Source organism: Anomaloglossus baeobatrachus, chromosome 7 (assembly GCF_048569485.1).
Source record: "Anomaloglossus baeobatrachus isolate aAnoBae1 chromosome 7, aAnoBae1.hap1, whole genome shotgun sequence".
NCBI classification, from domain to species: Eukaryota; Metazoa; Chordata; class Amphibia; order Anura; family Aromobatidae; genus Anomaloglossus; species Anomaloglossus baeobatrachus.
In genome coordinates this window covers 237685523-237709570 of record NC_134359.1, presented here as the reverse complement: position 1 = coordinate 237709570, position 24048 = coordinate 237685523, and the positions used below count along the sequence as shown (strand labels likewise).

Here is a 24048-nt window from a genome sequence, read left to right as displayed (position 1 = left end):
TTACCCCGATTGCCACTGCACCAGGGCAATTCGGGATGAGCCGGGTAGAGTCCCGGGACTGTCACATCTAATGGATGCTGCAATTCCGGGCGGCTGCTGGCTGATATTGTTAGGGTGGTGGGCTCCCCATAACGTGGCGCTCTCCATCCTGACAATACCAGCCTCCAGCCGTGTGGCTTTATCCTGGCTGGTATCAAAATTGGGGGGGGGGGGAACCGCATTTTTTTTTTTTTTATTATTATTATTATTATTATTATTATTATTATTTATTTAGTTTACTGCACAATATAGACCTGCCCGCCGGCGGCTGTGATTGGTTGCAGTGAGACAGCTGTCACTCAGCGTTGGGACGTGTCTTACTGCAACTAATCATGGGCGCCGGAGGGCGGGGAAAGCAGGGAATAACAGATTGAATAATGAGCGGCAGCCATTTTCAAAAGAGGAAAAGCCGCTGGAGCTTTGTGACAGCCATGCAGCGCCATGCCAGTGATCGGTGAGTAGGAAAGAGAGAGGGATTGTGCTGGGGACGCAGGACGCATGCAGATACGCAATGTGTGCACAGACTTATTGTGAAAAGCCACGCTTTTGGTGATCAAACTGTTATCGAATGGTAACTCGAACTGCCAAACTTGAAGCAAATCGTTCGAGTTCGTCAAACGACTTGAACACCGCCCAAAATCACTTGAATTTGAAATTGGCGAACGGTTCGAGCCGAACATCGCTCATCTCTATTCCCAACATCTGATGGATATGTACACCACATTGGGTTTGGGTGTATATAGCGGGATTAGGAACTGAGCCTGCTCCATCCAAGCCAAACTCTGGCTGTTTTATACAGTTGGCACCTCCACGCTAATAGCTGTAGCAGCAGCAGCAGCATTTAAATGGCTCGATTGCATTTCACCCCACTTGCAATTCATTTCCAGTTTTCAGTACATTATATGGTAGAGTTTATGGTGTCATTAAAAACTACAACTCGTCCTGCAAAAAACAATGCCTCATACGGTCATTTCCACAGAAAATTTTTTTTATGGCTCTTGGAGAAAGAAACAAAAGTGCAAAAAATAAAAAAAACTTTGTCAGAAAGGGGGAAATAGATTTATACTATTCAACTAACAAGAAATTGTATAATATATCAATGTGAACTGCCAAAATGAAGATTATCTCAGGTTTTTCAGGATATATTGCATATTGTGTATTCATCATTCTATTGTTTTTTTTCCTTATTGCAGCATGTCTTTGGCTATCAGTTCTGTTTTATCAGAACAGCCTTTGGCGGAGGAGAACTCCGAGGGCTTGAGATTCATCCCACGAGGAACTTATATGGGGCCTGATGTTACAGAGAAGAGTAAATGCTCCTATTATCACAAACCTATCACTTTGCTTGTTTTTGGCGGAATTGTTTTTCTCGTAGGAATCCTTTATACCACTTTCTACTTCACCAAATACGTGGATGTGCCGTACGCCCTCGGACCAGTCTTCCTTTCCATTGGATTAATATTTTTGATCACTGGGCTTGTTTGGTTACCAATCATCACTGAATCTATAAGGCGTAAAGGAATTCTGAGAACGACAACAGCGTAGGATGAGCGCCACCATATAAAAAAAATCAATGTGCTCTGGATCATAGACGTCTTATTTTCTTTTTATTCTGATTTACAATGTGTAAATAGTGATTATTTTCGAGCTAATAAAATATTGTATGGTGATTGTCAATTCATTGACGATTTATTAAGTGCACTGCTTCCCTTCTAGTACTTATTCAACACTGAAATCCCTGTGCAGGGGAACAGCGGCACAGCTCCATTCAGATAACTAGGGACAGCTGCAGTTTCCTGCACAGTAAGGTGGTACACTGTTAGAGTATATTTCATGTTCAGTTTGCACCTGTTCACATTTGTCCCTTAGGAAGTGCCGTCAGTTTTCTCATTTTAGATTATAGGGTCATGCCTTCTGACTGAGCACTCGTTCCCACCAGCTTAAGATGATTTTTACATTTCCTGTTAGCAGATTCCTGCCCGCCCATGAAATTGTAGGCTTTTTTTTCACCTGGGTAGAGGCATTTAGGTAGGGACCCAGTATAAGAGATAAGCCTTGACGCTGACTTTTGGGCTCACATAAAACTGGCCTTTTTTATGTTGTAAGTGTCTCGGTTTTTAAATGTATGTCCAGAATTTCTATATTCAATGTTTGCATGCCTTAGTGTCTCAGAGTGCAGCTGTATATTTGTTAGAGTATATTTGATGTTCAGTTTGCACCTGTCCACATTTGTCTGTTAGGAAATCCCATCAATTTTTTCAATGTACTCTTTAAATGGAACTTGACAACTGATACATACTGCCAGAACCACAGGCAGCATGTATCAGACACTGGCTGATCTCAGTGTATCAGACACTATATCAGCCATATGAGCTGATCTGAGCCAGGTATGTTTAACTCTGAAATGCTGCGGTGTTTCAGAGGAAAATATATACTTTAAAAGCCACTGGGGAACGAGACTCATGGAGTACTAGTCAGACACGCGGGTCCCGGCATCTTCTCCCTGCCAACTGCCCTGGAGTGACAGGTCTCTCCCTTTGTGCATAGTGACAGGCCTGAGAAGCCAAAAGGGACCCGCCTGTATGACTAGTCTTTGATGAGGCTCAGTTTTAGGTGGCTTTTAAACTGTGCTTTACCTGAAATGCCAGTGCATTTTAGATTAAAACATACCAGTCTGATATCATGCAGCTTGTGGATCGGGCAGCATATATTATCAGCTGTCAGGTTCCCTTTAACAATGTTGTAGAACCCATAAGGTTTAGCAACCTCCTAGTCGAGATGCAGCTTAGGATGAATGGGGTTTTTTCATCATATATAATGGGTAAAACCGCAAAGTGCTTATAAAAACAAGCATCTTTGAAATTTACCTCTTCTTAAAATCAAATATAGTTTGCAGCTCATTGTCTAGGTTACCAGGCACGAGTGATAACTGAGCACTACCATGCTCGGGTGCTCGGTACTCGTAACTAGTGATGAGCGAGCACTACCATGCTCGGTACTCGTAACTAGTGATGAGTGAGCACTACCATGCTCGGATGCTCGGTACTCGTAACTAGTGATGAGTGAGCACAACCATGCTCGGGTGCTTCGTACTCGTAACTAGAGATGAGCGGGCACTACCATGCTCGGGTGCTTCGTACTCGTAACTAGTGATGAGCGAGCACTACCATGCTCGGTACTCGTAACTAGTGATGAGTGAGCACTACCATGCTCGGATGCTCGGTACTCGTAACTAGTGATGAGTGAGCACAACCATGCTCGGGTGCTTCGTACTCGTAACTAGAGATGAGCGGGCACTACCATGCTCGGGTGCTTCGTACTCGTAACTAGTGATGAGCAGGCACTACCATGCTCGGGTGCTCTGTACTCGTAACTAGTGGTGAGCAGGCACTACCATGCTCGGGTACTCTGTACTCGTAACTAGTGATGAGCAGGCACTACCATGCTCTGTACTCGTAACTAGTGATGAGTGAGCACTACCATGCTCGGGTGCTCGGTACTCGTAACTAGTGATGAGCGAGCACTACCATGCTCGGATGCTCGGTACTCATAACTAGTGATGAGCGGGAACTACCATGCTCAGGTGCATGGTACTCACAAGGAGCAGTTGATGCTCAAATGGGAGCGACTTGAGCACCCAAGTATAATGGAAGTCAATGGGGAACACTAGCATATTTTTGGAAGATTTCCCGGAAAAATGCTCTAGTCCCTCATTGACTTCAATTATACTCAAGTGCTTGAGTCTCACCCATCCTAAGATCCAACTACTCGTTACGAGTACCGAGCACCCGAGCATGGTAGTGCCCGCTCATCACTAGTTACAAGTACTGAACACCCGAGCATGGTAGTGCCCGCTCATCACTAGTTACGAGTACCGAGCACCCGAGCATGGAAGTGCTCGCTCATCACTACTGAGCATCTCTGCAGTCTATCAATGGTGGCTGGTTCCCCAGTCAAGGAGCATGTGCTTGAAACCCCCTTGAATTAAAGCTTACAATCATTACAACGCTCAGATCAACCTCAGTGTCAGTGTACTACTCCAAAGCCCCAGTAACAAAACTCTGCCTGTAGAAGAACGTGCAGTTTTATCCAGAAACTCAAAAATGCTTCTGGTCTGAACTGTCAATCCTCAAGAACACACGGGGTGCTGCGAGGATTTGCCAGTTTCTGAGCCACGAACGGAGGTCACATGACCAGAATGTGCATGCGCATGTTCCCTGCCAGTACCCGACTAGTACAGTAGGTGCAGCCGTCTAGTGGACGCAGCCTTCCTCAATACACTTGGATGGAGTGAGGCCATACCTACTAGTTGGGTTCTAGCTGGGACCATGCACATGCACAATTGCGGTCATGTGAAACTAGCGAATCCTCACAGAACAGTGTATGTGCTGGGAGAATTCATAGGCCTGCTGTCACATAGATTGACTGCAGTCAATGATTTTAGACTGGATAACCCCTTTAAATGTAAGCCCCATTGCCCCTTGTCATATACTCACCTTTCAGTGACAGTAACTTCTGACTGGTCAGAAATCAGAAGTTGCATCACAAGCTATCAATGCAACTCTATGAGAGCCAGACCGAGGGTCTCATAGACTTTTATTTAGTTGTGACCTCTGTCGCGCTCCATTAAACTCTGGAGCTACTGTCAGGTCACAAATCACAAAAGACTGACCGGAGCGAGGCCGTAAAAAGATGAAGATGAACGGCGAGGGGCGGCACCTTCGCTGTAGCAGTAGCGGGGGCTGGGGAGAGCGGAGGGAGGCGGTGTCATCGGTAACGGGGGGAGGGGAGGCGGCCTGTACTCACACATCCCGGCGGTTGACAGGGGTGAAGTGGAGCAAACAGCATACGCTGTGAGCTCCACGATGATGGCGCTGAACTCCTCCCTCTGCTGTGATCTGGACAGCCCAGGGGGCGCGTCCAGGTCACAGCATACGCCCACTGTAACGTTACTCATAGGGTCGGATAGCGACCACTATTCTCTATGCACAGGGGCTGTCATAAAGGAGTGTGTAACTGTCGTTACACACACAGCAAATCCAACATGGCCCCCAGTGCATACAGTAAAATTAGAATAACAGAAAAAGTAAATAAGCTACGATTTTAATTTTGTATTAGAAATACTTGATTTCAGAATCACTATTTTTAATACAAAAATAAAAAAACACGATACTGTCCCTTTAAGACAAACAGGTGGGGAAAGACACAACAAATAGCACTAATATGTTTCTCCAGTAGGATACTTCACAGATGCAATTGAACCGAACACATCAGCTTCAGGCTTCTTCAAAGTGGACAGTATAGAAGATCCATAACCGGCATGGAGTGAAGCCAGGATTGGGTAAATATAACCGAAGGGAGAGATAATAAGATGCTGCAGCTATGATTAACTCTATGAGTAATCCCAGCCAAAAAGGAAAGGGTCTTTAACTTATTCTGCATCAAATTAAAGAAATTCCATTCCAATATAAGATAAAAGTCTAGTGGATTCCACAGAGATCATGTGATCAATTAAGCATTGAGACCTCCTGATCCCAGATCCCCCTGAGGTAACATATGGACGTGACACGTTTGTGACAATTGTTATATCACATGAGCCCTGTAGCCAATCAGCGTCTGCTATTGGGTTGTAGGCGTCACATGACATAACAGTGACCTGGGAGACCCGGCACCGACATCACTGGAAGAGTGCCGATGTGCGATGGGAGTATGTTATTTTTATGTATCAAGGGTAGCTAATTCATTTAAAAAGAAGTCTACCAGGAAGTGGACAACCCCTTTAAGTCTATAGGTCATAGTCATAAGGGTTGCCCTCTAAAGGACTACCCCTTCTTACATGCTAAAGTCCCAGGATAAATAAAAATCAAATTTCATTGGCTCCAGTGATATAAACACTGTGTTACAGGCGGTCATTGTATGCCATTTGACCGCTGCAGCCAATCAGCAGCCACTGATGTTTAATCTGCAGACAATAAGTAGCTGATGATTGGCTGCAGCGGTCATGAGAAATAATGTCATGCTGCTATCACTGTAATGGTGCCAATCAGGGGCGCAGTTTATATTTATTTAATTCTACCTGGGGTACTTTAATATTTCAAAATGGGACCCCCAGATTTGGTGCACCTTTTATACAGAGGCTCTAAGGCTACTTTCACACCTCCGGCTTTTGCAATGCGGCACAATCTGGCACTTTGCAGGAAAACCGCAACCGGTTTTTTTTGCTGCCGGTTGCGTTTTTCCTGCTAAGGCTACTTTCACACATCTGGTTTGAGCCGTGCGGCTCAATCCGGCTGTGAAGCCTATGCAACGGATGCGGTGAAAACACCGCATCCTTTGCATAAGTTTTTTACATGCGGCCGGTCTGGTTTTTGCCGCTTGCGGCATGCTACTGAGCATGCGCAGTGGCAAAAACCGCATGCGGCGGCCGGATGCGGTTTTTGCCGCATCGTGCCGCATCCGGCATCCATAGGGATACATTGGGAAAAGCGCTGCATCGGCCGGATGCGGCGCGATGCGGTTTTTTTTTGCCGGAGCAAAAAACGTAGCAGGGAACGTTCCATCCGGCCGCCGCATCGGCTAAATCTGCCGCATGCGGCAAAAACCGGACCGAACGCAAGCCCATGCGGCACAATGCGGCACATCCGTTGCATAGGCTTCACAGCCGGATTGAGCCGCACGGCTCAAACCGGATGTGTGAAAGTAGCCTTATATTTGCTTTGACCTGTGCTTGCGTTTCACCGTGACAAGATCTCTATATTTGGCAGCACGTAACACGTGCCTTTGCCATCACTGACCTATTGCCCGCAAAATACAAATTACACACAATTTTGGGTGTGCGACATTGTCTGAGAGCTGATGTCACACGACACCTGACCTAGAAGTGTGGCCCAAGCACTAACTCAGCTCATTTTACAAAAGCCATGGCTAAGCATCAATGTATAAATATGACATTTTTATTTGACAGATAATTCACAGTTTGTATCCTATAGTGTCATCCTGTGCTCAGTATGATAGTATTTCCTTGTCGCCCCTACTTGTAATCAGGAACGGTACACACAACATGGCCGCCTCGCTCTGCCGGGTGCGTGCCCCACTTCCTGTTCGCCTCTTGTCACTTCCGGTAAGGTTTGCTTGACGCGTGCAGCTGGTGAAGCACGTTGTTTCGGTTCCGGGCACTCTCCGTTTGACCAGCCGCTTGTTACAGGTAATGTACGGTGGCTGACACTTGTCATTATTAGTAATTGTCCGTATTTTAGAGGAGTAACGTGATTACTGCCTGGGAGAACCTTCGCCTATAAGTTGCATATTGAGCTTTTCTACACCCGCAGTCACTGGTGGAGCATATATAGTGTATGCCACGAGTATCTGTGCCCGTTCTCAGCTCCTGGGATATAGTAGGGTCTGTGCCATCCCTGCCCATAGATATCTATGGGAGCCAGGAAGACCGCTGTCACATATGAACACAGCCGACTGCAGCACCTATAGTCAATGGCCGCCTGTGTAGTCACATATGGTCTGCCCCATGAACTGTCTACTGCAGCGCCATTACCTTATACCGGCCTCCTGTCGCTTTAGGCCGTCCCCCATCGCGCAATTTCAAAGAGGTGACGTGAGGTAAGCTGGCCAGCGCTTGCGCAGAACGGTGGAGGCGGCGGTGAAAGCGCAACCACGAGATTATGGGCGGGTACTTGCTGATGAAAATCACAGCACCGCTCATAATCTCGCGCATGCACAACACGTCACCAGCGGTCACACTGCACATTGCAGTCCCGCGAGAGTGGCATGGCTCATGCGCGAGATTATGGCCGCCCATAATCTTGCGCATGCCCCGTGCCACTCTCGCGGGACTGTGCACAGTGTGACCGCTGGTGACGTGTTGCGCATGCGCGAGATTATGGGCGGCGCTGTGACTTTCATCAGCAAGTACCAGCCCATAATCTCGTGGTTGCGCTTTCACCGCCGCCTCCACCGTTCTGCGCAAGCGCTGGCCAGCTTACCTCACGTCACCTCTTTGAAATTGCGCGATGGGGGACGGCCTAAAGCGACAGGAGGCCGACTAACGGACACCAGAGAGCCCGCTCCCGTGTACCATTATCAAGATCTGAATACAAAAAGGTACCACTTTACAAAGTCTTTATTTTGGTCAGAAAGGGGGCACAAGAACAACAGGAACATTGCTAGAATGCAGCCCAGGAGCTGCAGAGGGGGAATCTTTTAGGTTTAGTGCAAAATTTCTGATGACAGGTTCCCATTAAGCGGGCTTTATACGCTATGATACATCTAACGAGATGTCGGCGGGGTCACGTCGTAAGTGACACACATCCGGCATCGTTAGTGATATCATATTGTGTGACAGCTATGAACGAGCAGAAATACCTTCTCGTTCATCGTTGACACGTCGCTCATTTTCGAAAAATCGCATGTCCGGTTGTTTATTGTACCCGGGGCAGCACACATCGCTCCGTGTGACACCCCAGGAACGATGAACACCGCTTACCTGCGGCCACCAGAAAAGAAGGAAGGAGGTGGGCGGGATGTTACGTCCTGCTCATCTCCGCCCCTCCGCTTCTATTGGCTGGCGGCTGTGTGACGTCGCTGTGACGCCGAACGTCCCTCCCCCTTCAGGAAGTGGATTTTCGCCGCCCACAGCGAGGTCGTTTGGAAGGTAAGTACGTGTGACGGGGGATTACAACATTGTGCGACACGGGCAACAAATTGCCCGTGCCGCACAAATGATGGGGGCGGGTGCGATCGCACGACAGGTGCAATATGCAGTGAGAATCACGAGCAGTTCTGGGTGCATAGTACTAATCCCTGCCCAACTGTCCCTGTATACACTAGCATAGATAAAGAGATCTTAAGGCCGGAGCCACACGGGGCACTAGTGCGATCCTCGCATGACACTCGGCTGCCGCTGGCAGTACAGTGTCAGCTGAGTGTCACTGCGACTGAGGTCTGATCATGCGAGTGGACCTCAGCTGCGTGGGGTGGGCCGGCACTGAGGGGGGGGGGGGGATTTATCTCCCGCTCTCCTCCGTAGCCGGCTATTGCGGTTCTCGCTCTGCACTCGTGGTACACCGGTGCAGTTAGATTTTTCTCTCGCCCCATACACTTGAATGGGTGCGAGAAAAAGAGTCTCACATTGCACCCGCAGCATGCTGCGATTGTTTTCTCGGTCCGATTAGGGCTAAGAAAATAATCACTCATGGGTGCTGACACACAGGCTAATATTAGTCCAAGTAGAATCCGATGTTTTATCGCATTCCACTCGCTCCAATTTTCACGTTGTGTGGCTTAGGCCTTAGAAAAATTATTTCTAAAGGTCTTTTACCATATGGTAATGAGTGAGGGAACTAGTCCCCTGAGCGTAAGTTTCCCCTTGCTAGTCAGCCTCATTAGCATGTTAGTACACCACTGTGGGCGTGGTAACATGCTAATGAATACGCAGCGTTACAGGATGATCTCACTCATCGCGTCCGACGCTGGATTTCGGCTCAGTGCGCATGACCCCGGAGTTTTGGTCATGCGCACTACTTCAGTTTAAAGCTGGGTGTACACGTCCCGGCTTCATAGTGTGCATGACCAAAACTCCGTGGTCATGCGCACTGAGCCGAAATCCAGTGTCGGACACGATGGCAGCGGAGAGGTGAGTGAGATCATCCTCTGATGCTGCACATTCATTAGCATGTTAGTACACCCCCTGTGGGCGTGCCAACATGCTAATGGGGCCGACTAGTTAGGGGAACTAACGCCCAGGGGACTAGTCCCTGAGATCATTAGCATACGATATAAGATCTTTAGAAATACTTTTTTTAAATATCCCTTTATCTATGCTAGTGTATACAGGGACAGTTAGGCAGGGATTAGCAATATGCACCCAGAACTGCTCGTGGTCCTGGGTGCATATTGCACCTGACAGATTCCCTTTAAAGGGGTATTCCATCTCCAAGATCCTATCCCAGTATGTAGTAGGTGTAATAATAATATTACCAAATACCTCCAATTAGAAATGTAGTATAGTTCTCCTGATATAGCCATGTCTCTTACGTCACGTGCAGGGTATTGCTGCTTAGGTATCCATGATTTCGACCAAGAGCAACTAACTGATACCTAAGCTGCAATGCCCTGCACATGAGGTAAGAGACATGGCTATATCAGGAGGACTATACTACATTTCTAATTGGAGGTATTTGGTAATGTTATTATTATTATTATACCTATTAGATATTGGCATAGGATCCTGGAGATGGGAAAACCCCTTAGGCTAGGAGCCCACATAGTGTTTTTCCTTGCTTATATAAATCAATAAAAGCAAGGTAAAAGCTTCCCAGCAAAGTCTGAGAATCCTGACTTGTGCACACTGCTATTGCAGATTTTGTTGCTGAATAAAGAAGCAGCGTTTCAATTGTTTGTGCATTTATTTTCTGCATTTCTATAATCCCCTGCAATGCTTTATCACTACAGGGGATTATAGCGCAGCACTTCGCCTCACACAGCATGCATACAGCAACAGCATGGTGTGCGAGGCTCTCCGTAGCGCAGTAACTCGGGGTCGTCATGGTGACGACCCAGGGTTACTATTGCAGCGATCGGGTCCCTGTAATGCGATCACTGGGACCCGATCGCCAGCAGAAGTAAGGCTATGTGCGCACTAGAAAAGTGATTTTTCTCAAGAAAATTTCTTGAGAAACTTCTGGGAGTTGAAGATTTCCGCACCTGCGGAAAAATCCGCGTGAAAAACGCATGCGGATTTGCCGCGGATTTACCGCAGGTTGGTCCCTGCGGTTTTGCAATAAATAATATAGATAATCGATAGATGAATAGATAGATAGATGAAAAAGACCTATATAATGTCCCACCTCCCTGCATTTTCTAAGCTGGCACTCTTTAGTGACTTTCATGTGGCACTAAAGGGTGCTTAGCCTTGTATTTAGCCATAAAATAAATAAATAATTAAAAAAAAACGACGTGAGGTCCCCCCATCTTTTGTAGCCAGCTAGGGTAAAGCAGACGGCTGCAGCCTGCAAACCACAGCTGGCAGCTTCACCTTGGCTGGTAATCCAAAACAGAGGGCACCCCACGCTGTTATTTTACATTAAATAAATAATTTAAAACAAAAAACATGGGGTCCCCCCCAAATTGCATCACCAGCCGAGGTAAAGCGGACAGCTGGGGTTTGATATTCTCAGACTAGGGAGGTCCACTGTTATTTGACACTCCCCAGCCTAAAAATAGCAGGCCGCAGCCGCCCCAGAAGTGGCGCATCCATTAGACGTGCCAATCCTGGCGCTTCGCCCCAACTCATCCCGTTGCCCTGGTGCGTTGGCAAACGAGGTAATATATGGGGTTGATGCCAGATGTGTAATGTCACCTGGCATCAAGCCCTGGGGTTGGTGAGGTCAGGCGTCTATCAGATACCCGACATCACCAACCCAGTCAGTAAGAAATAAAAAATAGACAACAAAAAAGTTTTATTTGAAAAAACACTCCCCAAAACATTCCCTCTTTCACCAATTTATTGAAAAGAACAATCAATTCCATGTCCGGCGTAATCCAATAAGGGGGGGGTGTCCCACGGCGATCCATACTATAGTGGCTGTCCCAGTCAATGAAGAACAGAATGTTCCCCATTGGCTGGGAGAGCAATGCAGTGACCTGAGCTAACATCAATAGCCCAGGTCACTGCATGGGATGCCGAGCGCTGCTGCCAGGAGGATAGATGAGATCATTACCTGCTGTGATCATCTCCTGTACTGCTGACGTCAGCGCTGTCACTGACTTCTATGCCCGCCGCGTTGTCAGCAGTATCGCGAGAGCCCGTGACGTCACCGCTAGTGACAGTCTCGGGCCGCTTGCGAGATGGGCATAGACAGCAGTGACCGCGGTGACGTCAGGAGGCAGGAGATCGTCACAGCAGGTAATAAAACCTCCTGACAGCAGCGATCGTCATCCCCGCGGCTGCCAGCACTGCAGGGTGTCAGTGTCTGCCTGCGCTGCAGCGTGACAAGCTGCTGACACTGCGGGCAGACACTGACACGCCGCAGTGCAGGCAGCCGCAAGGCTGGAGCGGGACACAGACTGCACGGGCACCTGAGGTCGCACGGAAGTGCTTCTGTGCGGCGTCCAGGCAGTGTGACGTGTGTGTTTACTCTGCTCCGCCTCCTCTTCCTGGCATAATGGCATCGCTTCCTGCAAAACCGCAGGCAGTGATGAGCATTACTGCAGGTAAATCGCGGCTATACCGGGGGTATACCGCACATCATTTGCTACCTGTGGTATACCCCCGGAATTTCGCGATTACATTACAGTGAATGGAGTGAAATCCCGGGGGTATACCGCAGGTATCTGCGGAAAATAATGGACATGCTCATTTTCTCAAGAAATTCTTCTCAAGGAAATTCTTCTCAAGGAAATTTCTTGAGAAAAATCCGCAGCGTGCGCACAGCTATTTTTTTTTCACATAGGATTTGCTGGGAAATGTCTGCACAAAGATTGCAGACATTTCTCAAGAAATTTCCGCGGGTAAATCCGCGGGTAAAACGCACTAGTGCGCACATAGCCTAAGGGTTTCCTCTCCCTGCTTCCTGAATGCTGCAATTACATTAATCGTAGCATTCAAGGGGTTAAACTGCCAGGAGTGGCGTGGGCAGTGAGAGCCAGATCCTGACCGTGATTTGATTGCAGGGGTACAGCACCTGATCCCCCGCGATCACCATGACTTAAAAAAAAAGCACCAGAAGAAACAGGAAAAAACACGCAAATGCGATAAAAAATGTGCGGTTTTTCTGCTGCTTTTTTTTCTGCCAAAACATGCTTTTTGTGTGCAGAAAAGCAGCACATAGCCGGAACTGTAATGTTTTGCTGATGGGGCCGTGTAGTTTTTTTCTTTTCATAATGATTTGTTTTTTTGCTTATTACTTTGAGGTGTAAACAATGTTTCTTTTTCGCTCCTAATTGGGAGACCCAGACAATTGGGTGTATAGCTATTGCCTCTGGAGGCCACACAAAGTATTACACTTAAAAGTGTAAGGCCCCTCCCCTTCTGGCTATACACCCCCAGTGGGATCACTGGCTCACCAGTTTTCTGCTTTGTGCGAAGGAGGCAACACATCCACGCATAGCTCCACTGTTTAGTCAGCAGCAGCTGCTGACTATGTCGGATGGAAGAAAAGAGGGCCCATACAGGGCTCCCAGCATGCTCCCTTCTCACCCCACTTCATGTCGGAGGTGTTTGTTAAGGTTGAGGTACCCATTGCGGGTACGGAGGCTGGAGCCCACATGCTGCTTCCTTCCCCATCCCTTTTTACAGGGCTCTGGGTGAAGTGGGATTCTATCGGTCTCCAGGCACTGAGACCGTGCTCCATCCACAGCCCCTGGTACTGCTGGACATGGAGCGGAGTATCTTCAGGGACATGGCCCTGCTACATGGAGGTACTCGGTGTCCCTGTGGGGACCGCGCAGACACACGGCAGCACTGCTGGGTGTGTTAGTGCGCCAGAGACAGCGGCGCTGTCCGCACTAGTGCCATCGCACACCACAGCGTTGCTGGGTGTGTTAGTGTATTGGGTGACTACCGCGCTAACGCCGCTGCCGTTTTTATTTAAGGCGCCGCTGGGAGTTGTGGTGCGCCGGGGACTTCCGCGCCGGCCAGCACTGATATGCCGGCCGCGCTTATTAACTCGAGTCCCCGGCTTCTGGGCCTAGTCTCCCTTCGTTACCGCCCACAGGCCTGACAGTCAGGGTAGGGGCGTGACGCTGCATAGCACAGCAGCGCTGAGAGCTGGAGTATGTTTTGCATACTCCACCCCTCTCACTGTGTGCACTGTGAATCCGGATTCCCGCACTTTCTCAGGCACGCCCACGGCTTCCTTCTCTATACAGGACGCCGGCAGCCATTAGTGTCAGTTTTCTGTACAATACAGAGACAAGTGTGGAAGACCCTGGCATTCTGATAGTCACACAATCGCTGCAACAGGCGTTAAGCAGCACCTGTGGTGCTAACCCCACTAGTGCAGAAGTGCACTTATAGATATGCTTGTACTATATACATTGCACTGTTTGGTCGCACGTTGTATATACCCTCCTGGATTGTGCGGAGGAGTTATCAGCATATTCTCTGGTAAAACAAAGGTGCAGAACCTCATGTTTTTTCTTTGCAGCCGGTACAGCATGTACGGCTATACGGCCGGCAGGTTACACAGGCCCCCATTGTAGCAGGAGTCTCTGCTAATGGCCAGGGGATGAGGACGGTGTCTGCAGTATTTACTGACAGATTTTCTGACACTATGGCTATGATACTAGAAGCCTAGCAGTCCGGACATGTCTCTCACAACATGGGCACTGTTAAATCATTGATCCATGGCCCCCCTCAGTGTGAACAACTAACAGCTCCGGGAATGTCACACGCATCCCAGAGTCACGGCTCTACACAGACGTCAGTCCCAGACAGCCTAAGCGGGCTCACTGAGCGGCCCTCGGTTTCATCAGGGTCCCAGCAAAAGGACTCTCTGTGTGATAAGGCGGGGGTACCTGCTCAGGATTCTGATCCTGAGACGGCTCTCAATCTGGATACACCTGATGGTGACGCCATAGTGAATAATCTTATAGCGTCCATCAATAGAATGTTGGTTATTTCTCTCACAGCTCCTCCAGTGGAGGAGTCAGTTTCACGTATTTTTCTGGACCACTCTGCCTTCAGAGAGGCAGTCCAGGAACACCACACTTATCCAGATATGCGCTTCTCCAAACGGCTTAGGATACACGTTATCCCTGCCCACTGACGTGGTCAAGGATTGGACCCAGTGTCCCAAGCGGCATCCTCCAATCTCCAGGCTTGTAGCTAGATCCATAGTTGCAGTGGGAGATGGAACTGCACTTAAAGATGCCACTGACAGACAGAGGGATCTCTGGTCTAAATCCATCTATGAGGCTGTCGGCGCACCGTTGGCTCCAGCATTCTCACCCTTGGGGCACTCCAAGCTATTTCAGCTTGTCTTACACAGATTGACACGGTTACACGTACATCTGTGCCGCAAGTGGCATCCTTAACCTCTCAAATGTCTGCATTTGTTTCTTACGCGAGTCAGGTTGCCCTAGACTCTGCGAACCGTGCGGCAGTAGCCTCCGCTACTCCGTGTTTTTAAGCAGAGCCTGAGGAAGGCACATTCTGCTTCCAAAAAAGGGTGCTTAACCAGTTGCCTTTTTCTGCTGACCGACTGTTTGGTGACTGTTGGGATGTAACCATTAAACAGTCCAGGGGTAAGGATTCATCCTTTCCTCAGCCAGGACACAACAAACCCCAACAGAGCAGGAGACAGTCGGGGTTTCGGTCTTTTCGAGGCTCGGCCAGGTCCCATTTTTCCTCGTCCAATGTGGACTCAAAAGGATCAGAGGAGCTCAGATTCTTGGAGGGCTCAGTCACGCCCAAAAAAGAGACAGTCTGAAAACCCGCTTCCAAGGCGGCTTCCTCATGACTTGCGGCCTCCTCTCTCCGCATCCTCGGTCGGTAGCAGGCTCTCTCGCCTTGGCGATATTTAGCTGCCATAGGTCAATGACCGTTGGGTGTGAGACATTCTGTCTCACGGGTACAGGATAGAGCTCACTTCTCGTCCTCCAACTCGATTCTTCAGAACTTCTCCACCTCCCGGCCGAGCCGCTGCTCTTCTGCAAACAGGGTGAACTCTATAGGCAGAAAGAGTGATGACCCCGGTTCCTCTTCAGGAACAAGGTCACGGTTTTTACCCCAAATTATTTGCGGTGCCTATAACAACGGGCCGTTCCGTCCCGTTATAGATCTAAAACTGCTCAGCAAGCTCGTGGACACCAGGCTGTTCCGGATGGAATCCCTCCGCCATGTCATCGCCTCAGTGTCCTAAGGAGATTTCCTAGCATCATGAGGCATCAAGGATGCTTATCCACACGTGCCGTTTGATCCAGAGCACTAGCGTTTCTACGCTTCGTTATAGGAGACGAACGCCTTCTGTTCGTAGCCCTACCTTCCGGCTAGCGACAGTCCCACTGGTCTTCGCCAAGGTCAGGGCAGCAGTAGTCACAGTCCTGCACTCTCAGGGTCACTCTGTGATCCCATATTTAGACGATCTACTTGTCAAGGCACTCTCTTAGGAAACATGCCGACACTGCCCGAATGTTGCGCTGGAGACTCTCTAGAGTTTTGGGTGGATCATCAACTTCTTAAAGTCAGATCCGACCCCGACCCTATCGCTAACATATCTAGGCATGGAGTTTCATACTCTCTCAGCGATAGTAAAGCTTCCGCTAGACAAACAGCATTCACTACGGGTTGCAATCTCTTCTTTAAGAACCAGTCCCACACATTGAGACGCCTCATGCACTTCCTACGTAAGATGGTAGCACTAGAGGCAGTTCTTTTCGCGCAGTTTCATCTGCGTCCGCTACAATGTGACATTCTCCGCCAATGGTACGGGAAGTCGACCTCCCTTAACACAGTCGGCTTTCTTTCTCAGGCGGCCAAGGAATCTCTACGGTGGTGGCTTCTTCCCACCTCATGGTCAAAAGGAAGGTCCTTCCTATCCCCATCCTGGGCGATAGTTACGACAGACGCGAGTCGATCAGGGTGGGGAACAGTTTTTTCTCCACCACAACGCTAAGAGTACGTGGACTCAACAACAGTCCACCCTTCAGATCAATGTTCTTGAACACAGAGCAGTGTATCTTGCCCTACAAACCTTCCAACAGCAGCTGGAAAGCAAGCAAATCCGACTTCTGTCGGACAACTCCACAGCGGTGGCATACATCAACCACCAAGGAAGAACGCGCAACCGACAAGCCTTCCAGGAAGTCCGGCAGGTTCTGATATGGGTGGAAGACACGGTATCCACCATATCCACAGTTCACATCCCAGGCGTGAAAAACTAGGAAGCTGACTTCCTAAGCCGCCGGGGTGTGGCCGAAAGAGTATGGTCTCTTCACCCGGACGGGTTTCAGGAGATCTGGCGCCGCTGACAGAGGCCGGACGTCGATCTAATGGCGTCACGGCACAACAACAATGTGCCAGCTTCATGGCACGGTTTCACAATCATCGAGCTCTGGCGGCAGACGCCTTAGTTCAGCATTGGTCGCAGTTCCAGCTACCTTATGTGCCACCTCTAGCATTGTTGCCCAGAGTGCTGCGTTACATCAGGACCGACAGCGGCCGCGCCATCCTCGTCGCTACAGATTGGTTCCCGGTTCTGTGGTGCCTCACGGTAGGCTAACCGAGGGCACTACCAGACCAATCAGACTGGCTGTCTCAAGGGCCATTCTTCCATTTTGAATTCTAAGGCCCTCAACCTGATGGTGTGGCATTGAGTCCTAGAACCTAGTGTCGTCAGGGTTACCTCAGGACGTGGTTGCCACCATGAGACAGGCTAGCATACCAACGTCCGCCAAGATTGACCACAGGACGTGGAAGATATTCTTATCTCAGTGCTCGGCGCAGGGTGTTTCTCCCTGGCCGGTTGCATCGTCCATGTTTCCTTCTTTCCTGCAATCTAGGTTGGAAAAAGGGTTGTCGCTCAGTTCCCTTCAGGGACAAGTCTCAGCGCTATCTGTATTTTTTCAGAAACGACTTCCTCAGGTACGCACGTTCCTACGGGGAGTTTGTCTTCTCAGCACTCCGTACAGGCGGCCGTCAGAGCCCTGGGATCTGAACAAAGTTCTAATTGCTCTCCAGACGCCGCCTTTCGAGCCTTTGAAAGAGGTCTCCCTTCCCGCTTTCTCGGGAAGTGGCCTTCTAGTAACGGTCTCGTCTCTTGGGAGAGTTTCCGAGCTAGCAACGCTCTCATACAAAGCTCCCTTCCTGGTCCTTCACCAGGACAGGGTAGTTCTGCGTCCGATTCCGGAATTTCTCCCTACGGTGGTATCCCTCTTTCATATCAATCAGGATATCACCTCACCTTCTTTGTGCCCTCGTCCAGTCCATCAATTTCAGAAGGATTTGCATCTGTTGGTTCTGGTGAGAGCACTCAGGTTCTACTTCCCGCATGGCGCTCCTGCGCCACCCGGATGCACTCTTTGTCCTTGTCGCTGGTCGGCGTAAACAGTCGCAAGCTTCTGAATCCACCCTGGTTCGGGGGATCGAGAAACCAATTCTTGAAACCTACAGTTCTTCTGGGCTTCTGGTTCTCTCAAGGCTGAAGGCCCATTCTACCAGAGCCGTGGGTACATCCTAGGCATTACAGCACCAGGCTACGGCTCAGCAGGGGTGTCAGGCATCTACCTGATTGAGTCTGCATACTTTTACCAAGCATTTTCAGCTGCATACCTACGCGTTGGCAGACGCCAGCCTACGTAGATAAGTCCTTCAGGCGGCGATTGCCCACCTGTAGGGAAGGGCTGTTTAACGGCCCTATCACGAGGTATTCTTTTACCCACCCAGGGACTGCTTTTGGACGTCCCAATTGTCTGGGTCTCCCAATTAGGAGCGAAAAAGAAGAAGGGAATTTTGTTTACTTACCGTAAATTCCTTTTCTTCTAGCTCCAATTGGGAGACCCAGCACCCGCCCTGTTTTCTCGGGGTTTTTTCTGTTTTTTCGGGTACACATGTTGTTCATGTAGTATGGTTCAGTTCTCCGATGTTTCCTCGGATTGAATTGGTCTTTAAACCAGTTATTGGCTTTCCTCCTTCTTGCTTTGGCACTAAAACTGGTGAGCCAGTGATCCCACTGGGGGTGTATAGCCAGAAGGGGAGGGGCCTTACACTTTTAAGTGTAATACTTTGTGTGGCCTCCAGAGGCAATAGCTATACACCCAATTGTCTGGGTCTCCCAATTGGAGCTAGAAGAAAAGGAATTTACGGTAAGTAAACAAAATTCCCTTCTTTAATTGCTTTTTTTTATGCATTCTATAGGACAGGGAGTGGAAACTAAAACCGGCAATTCTGGCACTATTACGCGATGTCCACATGCTGCATCTTTTTCTGACCACAACGATGCAGCGTTTCTGGCCGTAAAAAACGCACACGCGGCAAAAAAACAAATGCGTTTTTCTTTCTGCATTTTTTCCAATGCATTGCATGGGTGAAAAACGCAGATAAAAGCGCAGAAATAATGGACATGTTGCATCTTTGTGGTCACCACAAAAGCACACCTAAAACAAAACTGCACTGTGCAGACAGCAAAAATGAAAACTCATAGACTTTGATGGAGAAGCCAAGTCATGCAGTTTTAAGACCAAAAATGCACCTGAAAAATGCACAAAAACGCACATAGCCTAAAGTGAACCTGTCAGGTCCAAAATGCACCCAGCACCATGAGCAGTTCTGGGTGTATATTAATAATCCCTGCTTAACCATCCCTGCATACACTAGCATAGATAAAGGGATATTTAGAAAAAGTATTTCTAAAGATCTTTTATTGCATGCTAATGAGTGGGGGACTAGTCACAAGAGCATGATTTCATTTCCCCTGGCTAGTCAGCCCCCATAACATGTTAGTACGTCAGTGTGGGCGTGCTAATGAATGTGCAGCATCAGAGGATGGTCGCACTCACGTCTCTGCTGCCATCACGTCCGAGTCCTGGATTTCAGCTCAGTGCGCACTACATGGGCTTGAAGCCAGGGCGCGTACACCCGGCTTCATAGTGTTCATGACTGCGGGGTGTACAAGTCCCGGCTTCAAACCCATGTAGTGCGCACTGAGCTGAAATCCAGGACTCGGATGTGATGGCAGCAGAGACGTGAGTGCGACCATCCTCTGATGCTGCACATTCATTAGCATGTTAGCACGGCCACAGGGGCATACTTATATACTAAGGGGCCAACTGGCCAGGGGAAGTAACGCCCTTGCGACTAGGCACAGTGGCTCAGTGGTTAGCATTGCAGTCTTGCAGCGCTGGGGCCCTGAGTTCAAATGCCACCAAGGACAACATCTGCAAGAAGGTTGTATATTTTCTCCATGTTTGCATGGGCTTCCTCCCACACTCTAAAAACATGCAGAAATGAACTTTAGAGTGTGAGCCCCAATGGGGACAGAGTTGCCAATGTATGTAAAGCGCTGTGGAATTAATAGCGCTATGTAAATAAAATGAATAAATGTTATTATTACTCCCTGGCCTCATTAGCATACGATAAAAGAGCTTTACAAATACTTTTTCTAAAGATCTCTTTATCTATGCTACTAGATACAAGGACAGTTAGGCAGGGATTAGCTATATACACCCAGAACTGCTCGTGGTTCTGGGTGCATATTGCACCTGACAGGTTCCCTACCGAGGTAAAAAACTCACCAAATACTCAACTTGTGAATGTGATCCTACAGTTCCCAGCACCGCCCTGATGACTGGAAGTGAATAACTGCAGGGAGAACATAACTTCACGTTCTCCCTGTAGCTGCTGCTGCTGTAGTAAGAAGACTGCACAGGATGTAAAGTACCACTCCAGCATGGTCTGAGTAACAGATCTTCCCTCTGTGTTGTATAATACTGACAGATTGTTGTCTTCTACTGTTTTCGGTGCCGTTCCACTGTTATCTAATCAAGAGTCCCTGCTAATGGTCAGTGTCTTCAAAGATGTAAAGGTACTGTCACACTTAGCAATGCAACCAGCGATCCCACCAGCGATCTGACCTGGCAGGGATCGTTGGTGCGTCGCTAGATGGTCGCTGGTGAGATGTCAATCAGGCTGATCTCCACAGCGATCAGAGATCAGCCACCAGCGACCTGTGTAACGATTCTGTGCTTCGTAACCATGGTACACATCGGGTTACTAAGCAAAGCGCTTTGCTTGGATACCCGATATGTACCTTGCTTACCAGCGTCCGCAGCTGCCAGAAGCCTGCTCCCTGCACTTGTAACCATGATACACATCGGGTTACTAAGCAAAGCGCCTTGCTTGGATACCCAATATGTACCTTGGTACCAGCTTACCCCAGGCTGCCAGAAGCCGGCTCCCTGCACATTCAGATAGTTGGCTCCCGCTGTCAAACACAGCGGAAGAGCAACGACCAAAAAATGGTCCAGGACATCCAGCAACGAACGGCGACCTCACAGCAGGGGCCAGGTCGTTGCTGGATGTCACACACAGTGACATCGATAGCAAGTTCGCTGTTGCGTCACAAACACCATGACTCAGCAGCGATGTCGCTAGCGATGTCGCTTAGTGAGACGTGACCTTTAGTCTATAACAGCTTTGTTCTGGCACTCATAGACTTGAATTGAAAAGTTACTTCCGGTAAACCCAGCAAACACTGGAGGGATCCAGCAGGTCACAACTTCGGTCACCTGGTACAGGAGAGGATCAGAGCGGCGCCGGGAACAGGAGAATGAGCCCATAGTGGCTGTATATCGGAGTAACCCTTTAGACGGCATGTAATATTAGCCCATGCTCTCCGGGCTGTGCCTTGTAGGATCGGACTGATCCTAGTAAGATAACATTGTTATAATCAGGTTTCTCATTTGCAGCAGGTCCGGTCACTGACTCTAAGGAGGCACCATGATGGCTGAAAGTAACGAGTTCCTGAGCTCCCCTCCAAAGAAAACGGTCAGGTTCGGTGGTAATTTGACCGACGTCTTGTCCAACTATTCCCAGGTGAATATACGTCTACAAGTCTCCTGATAACCCATCATGTGACGTGTCCGTGATAACAAGGCATGAACTGCAATAGTCAAAAATATTGTACATGTATAACCTCAAGGCTGTGTGCACCCGCTGAGTATGCGGCTGGCTCCTTGTGGTTTTCCTCAAATCACAACTTATCATTCCTCCACAGGATAGAGAAGGGTCTGATTGCTGGGGGAGCCATTGATGAGACCCCCAGGGATCAGGAGAACAGGGGTCCTGTATTTGTACGGATAGCGGGCACACGTACATGGTGCTACTGTAGAGTCCATGAGGCCGAGGCTGCCGGTGACAGCCGAGCTATGTACTTTGGTTTCTGGTTTACCGTATATACTCTAGTATAAGCCGAGGCCCCTAATTTTACCACAAAATACTGGGAAACCTTATTGACTCTAGTATAAGCCTAGAGTGGGAAATGCAGCTACTGGGAAATTTCAAAAATAAAAATAGATCCCAATAAAATGTAATGTCCCCATATTGTCCCCTCCCCCTTGTAGTATTGTGCCCATCATTGTGTGCTATAGTAATGTGCTCCCATCATTGTCCCCTCCCCCTTGTAGTAATGTGCCCAAAATGTAATGTCCCCATATTGTCCCCTATAGTAATGTGCCCATCCTTCTACCCTGTAGTAATGTGCCCATCATTGTCCTCTCCCCCTTGTAGTATTGTGCCCATCCTTGTGCGCTATAGTAATGTGCCCCTTCATTGTCCCCTCCCCCTTGGATTAATGTGCCCATCGTTTAGTAATGTGCCCTTAAGTTATGTGTCCATACTGTAGTAATGTCCTCATTCCGGTCCCCTTCATGTCCTCTATGCTGTTATTTACACACACACACACACAAAAAATTATGGCACCATAAAGCATTCAAGTGCAGTAAAGCAGTAAAGCCATGACGGCAGCGGCGGTGGCCCCGTGCACTGGACACAATCATTGAGCAGTGCTTCTTGCGGGTCCGCAAGCACATAGATCCTTGCATGATCGCATGCGGAGCACAGGGCTGTAGCTACCGTCAGCGCTTTACTGCAGTTGAATGTTTTACGGCGCCATATACCATTCAACTGAAGTAAAGCCATGACGGCAGCCGCGCGCCCGTGCACCGGCCACGATCATGGAGGGGTCTATGTGCTTGCAGAGTGTAAGAAGCAGGTAGGAGGACCCCGCAGGAATGGAGGACAGGTGACAATAATTTTTTATGGGAACCTCACTTGGGTATAAGCCGAGGGGGGGCTTTTTTTTAGCATAAAAAATATGGTCTTGAGTATATACTGTACTCATTGTGAGAAGGGGCAGGTAACCTGATTTTTTTTTTTTTTGTGCTCCCAGAAACCCCTGTTTATGTTGATCATTGCCGCCGTCACCTTCTTTACTGTGGTGTTGTCCTGTGTTTTTGGGTTATGACTATCCTCCTAATCTTTGCACCTCTTTTTATTCCTTCAGGGTAACCTGAGTGATTTTGAACTTCTAAAGCACCAGCTGTCTGATCCCGAGATAAAGGTAGTGACCGCTGCACTTGGACCACGTCCATGAATGTATGAGTGTAGATCAGTCTGTGATCTAGGTTCTTTCCATACATTTGTTTAGATACAAATGATTGCTTTAAATACCTGTAATTGGGGCTTACAATCATTTTTGCCATTGGGTTTGATTAGAAATGTTGCTCAGTTTGCCTTCTGCAGCCTCTGTGTTGCATTAACTATTGCTGACTGCAGGATGAAGAGTTAACTGAGAATCTGTCAGTCAGCTCCCTATGAAATTCAGATGTCTTATCTTTTTTTTCCTGAGCTATTCTCAGCTAATTTCTGACCACAGACCACATCAAAGTTGAATTGGCAGGAGTTAAAAGCCCAAACAGTGCAAAATGTTTGAAGAAACCCTTATTTTTAGCACATAATACATGTATTTAAAGGGGAAAAGATGGACAACTCTTTTGAATGCTACCCAACATAAGCAGCACTATTGAATAACATGGGTCAGCACGCTGTCCGGATCACATATATATACTATGAGCCCCTCAGTCGAGCATTTTTCATACAGCTTGCTCTGATCACTGCAGTTTAACCACTTAGATGCCGCTGTGAAGCAGTGAGAGTGACATTGAAATGGCTCTGAAGTGCCTGTGGCTGCTGGGCTTTATAGGAGATTGCTAATTTCTTTGTTTACTGCAAGAATACATTTTTGAAGTATATAGCACAAGCGCACAAATAGTTGCAGACTAAAGTGCCCGGGGTGGGGAGAGAGGCTACAAAATATACGTGTATATAACAATTGCAGCCATTTGAAATGCTGTTATATCTTCTTGCAGGACGGGCAGATTATTAACTGGCTGCGTGAACTACGGGCTTCGGTTACGTACTTGACAATAGATTATGAACAGCTGGTCAGCATTGTCCTGGTGAGTTGGTGCCGTGGTAGGTGTAGTCTATTGGTGGTCTAC

The 24048-nt window shown here is 48.4% G+C and overlaps 1 protein-coding gene across 2 annotated transcripts in view; it reads left to right on the top strand.

Moving 5' to 3' along the window:
• Window positions 1-7163: 7163 nt before the first annotated feature.
• The window catches only part of RRN3 (RNA polymerase I transcription factor RRN3), a 127210-nt gene continuing 110325 nt past the window's right edge, over window positions 7164-24048 (top strand). Inside the window, exons 1-4 of one of the 2 annotated variants that reach the window (XM_075317978.1) lie at window positions 7164-7243; window positions 21460-21583; window positions 23052-23108; window positions 23917-24006. In XM_075317978.1, coding sequence (XP_075174093.1) covers window positions 21488-21583; window positions 23052-23108; window positions 23917-24006 — 243 coding nt within the window. In that variant the 5' untranslated portion in view covers window positions 7164-7243; window positions 21460-21487. Of the gene's footprint in view, window positions 7244-21456; window positions 21584-23051; window positions 23109-23916; window positions 24007-24048 lie in introns of both variants that reach the window. The other variant, XM_075317977.1, reaches the window with a different exon arrangement.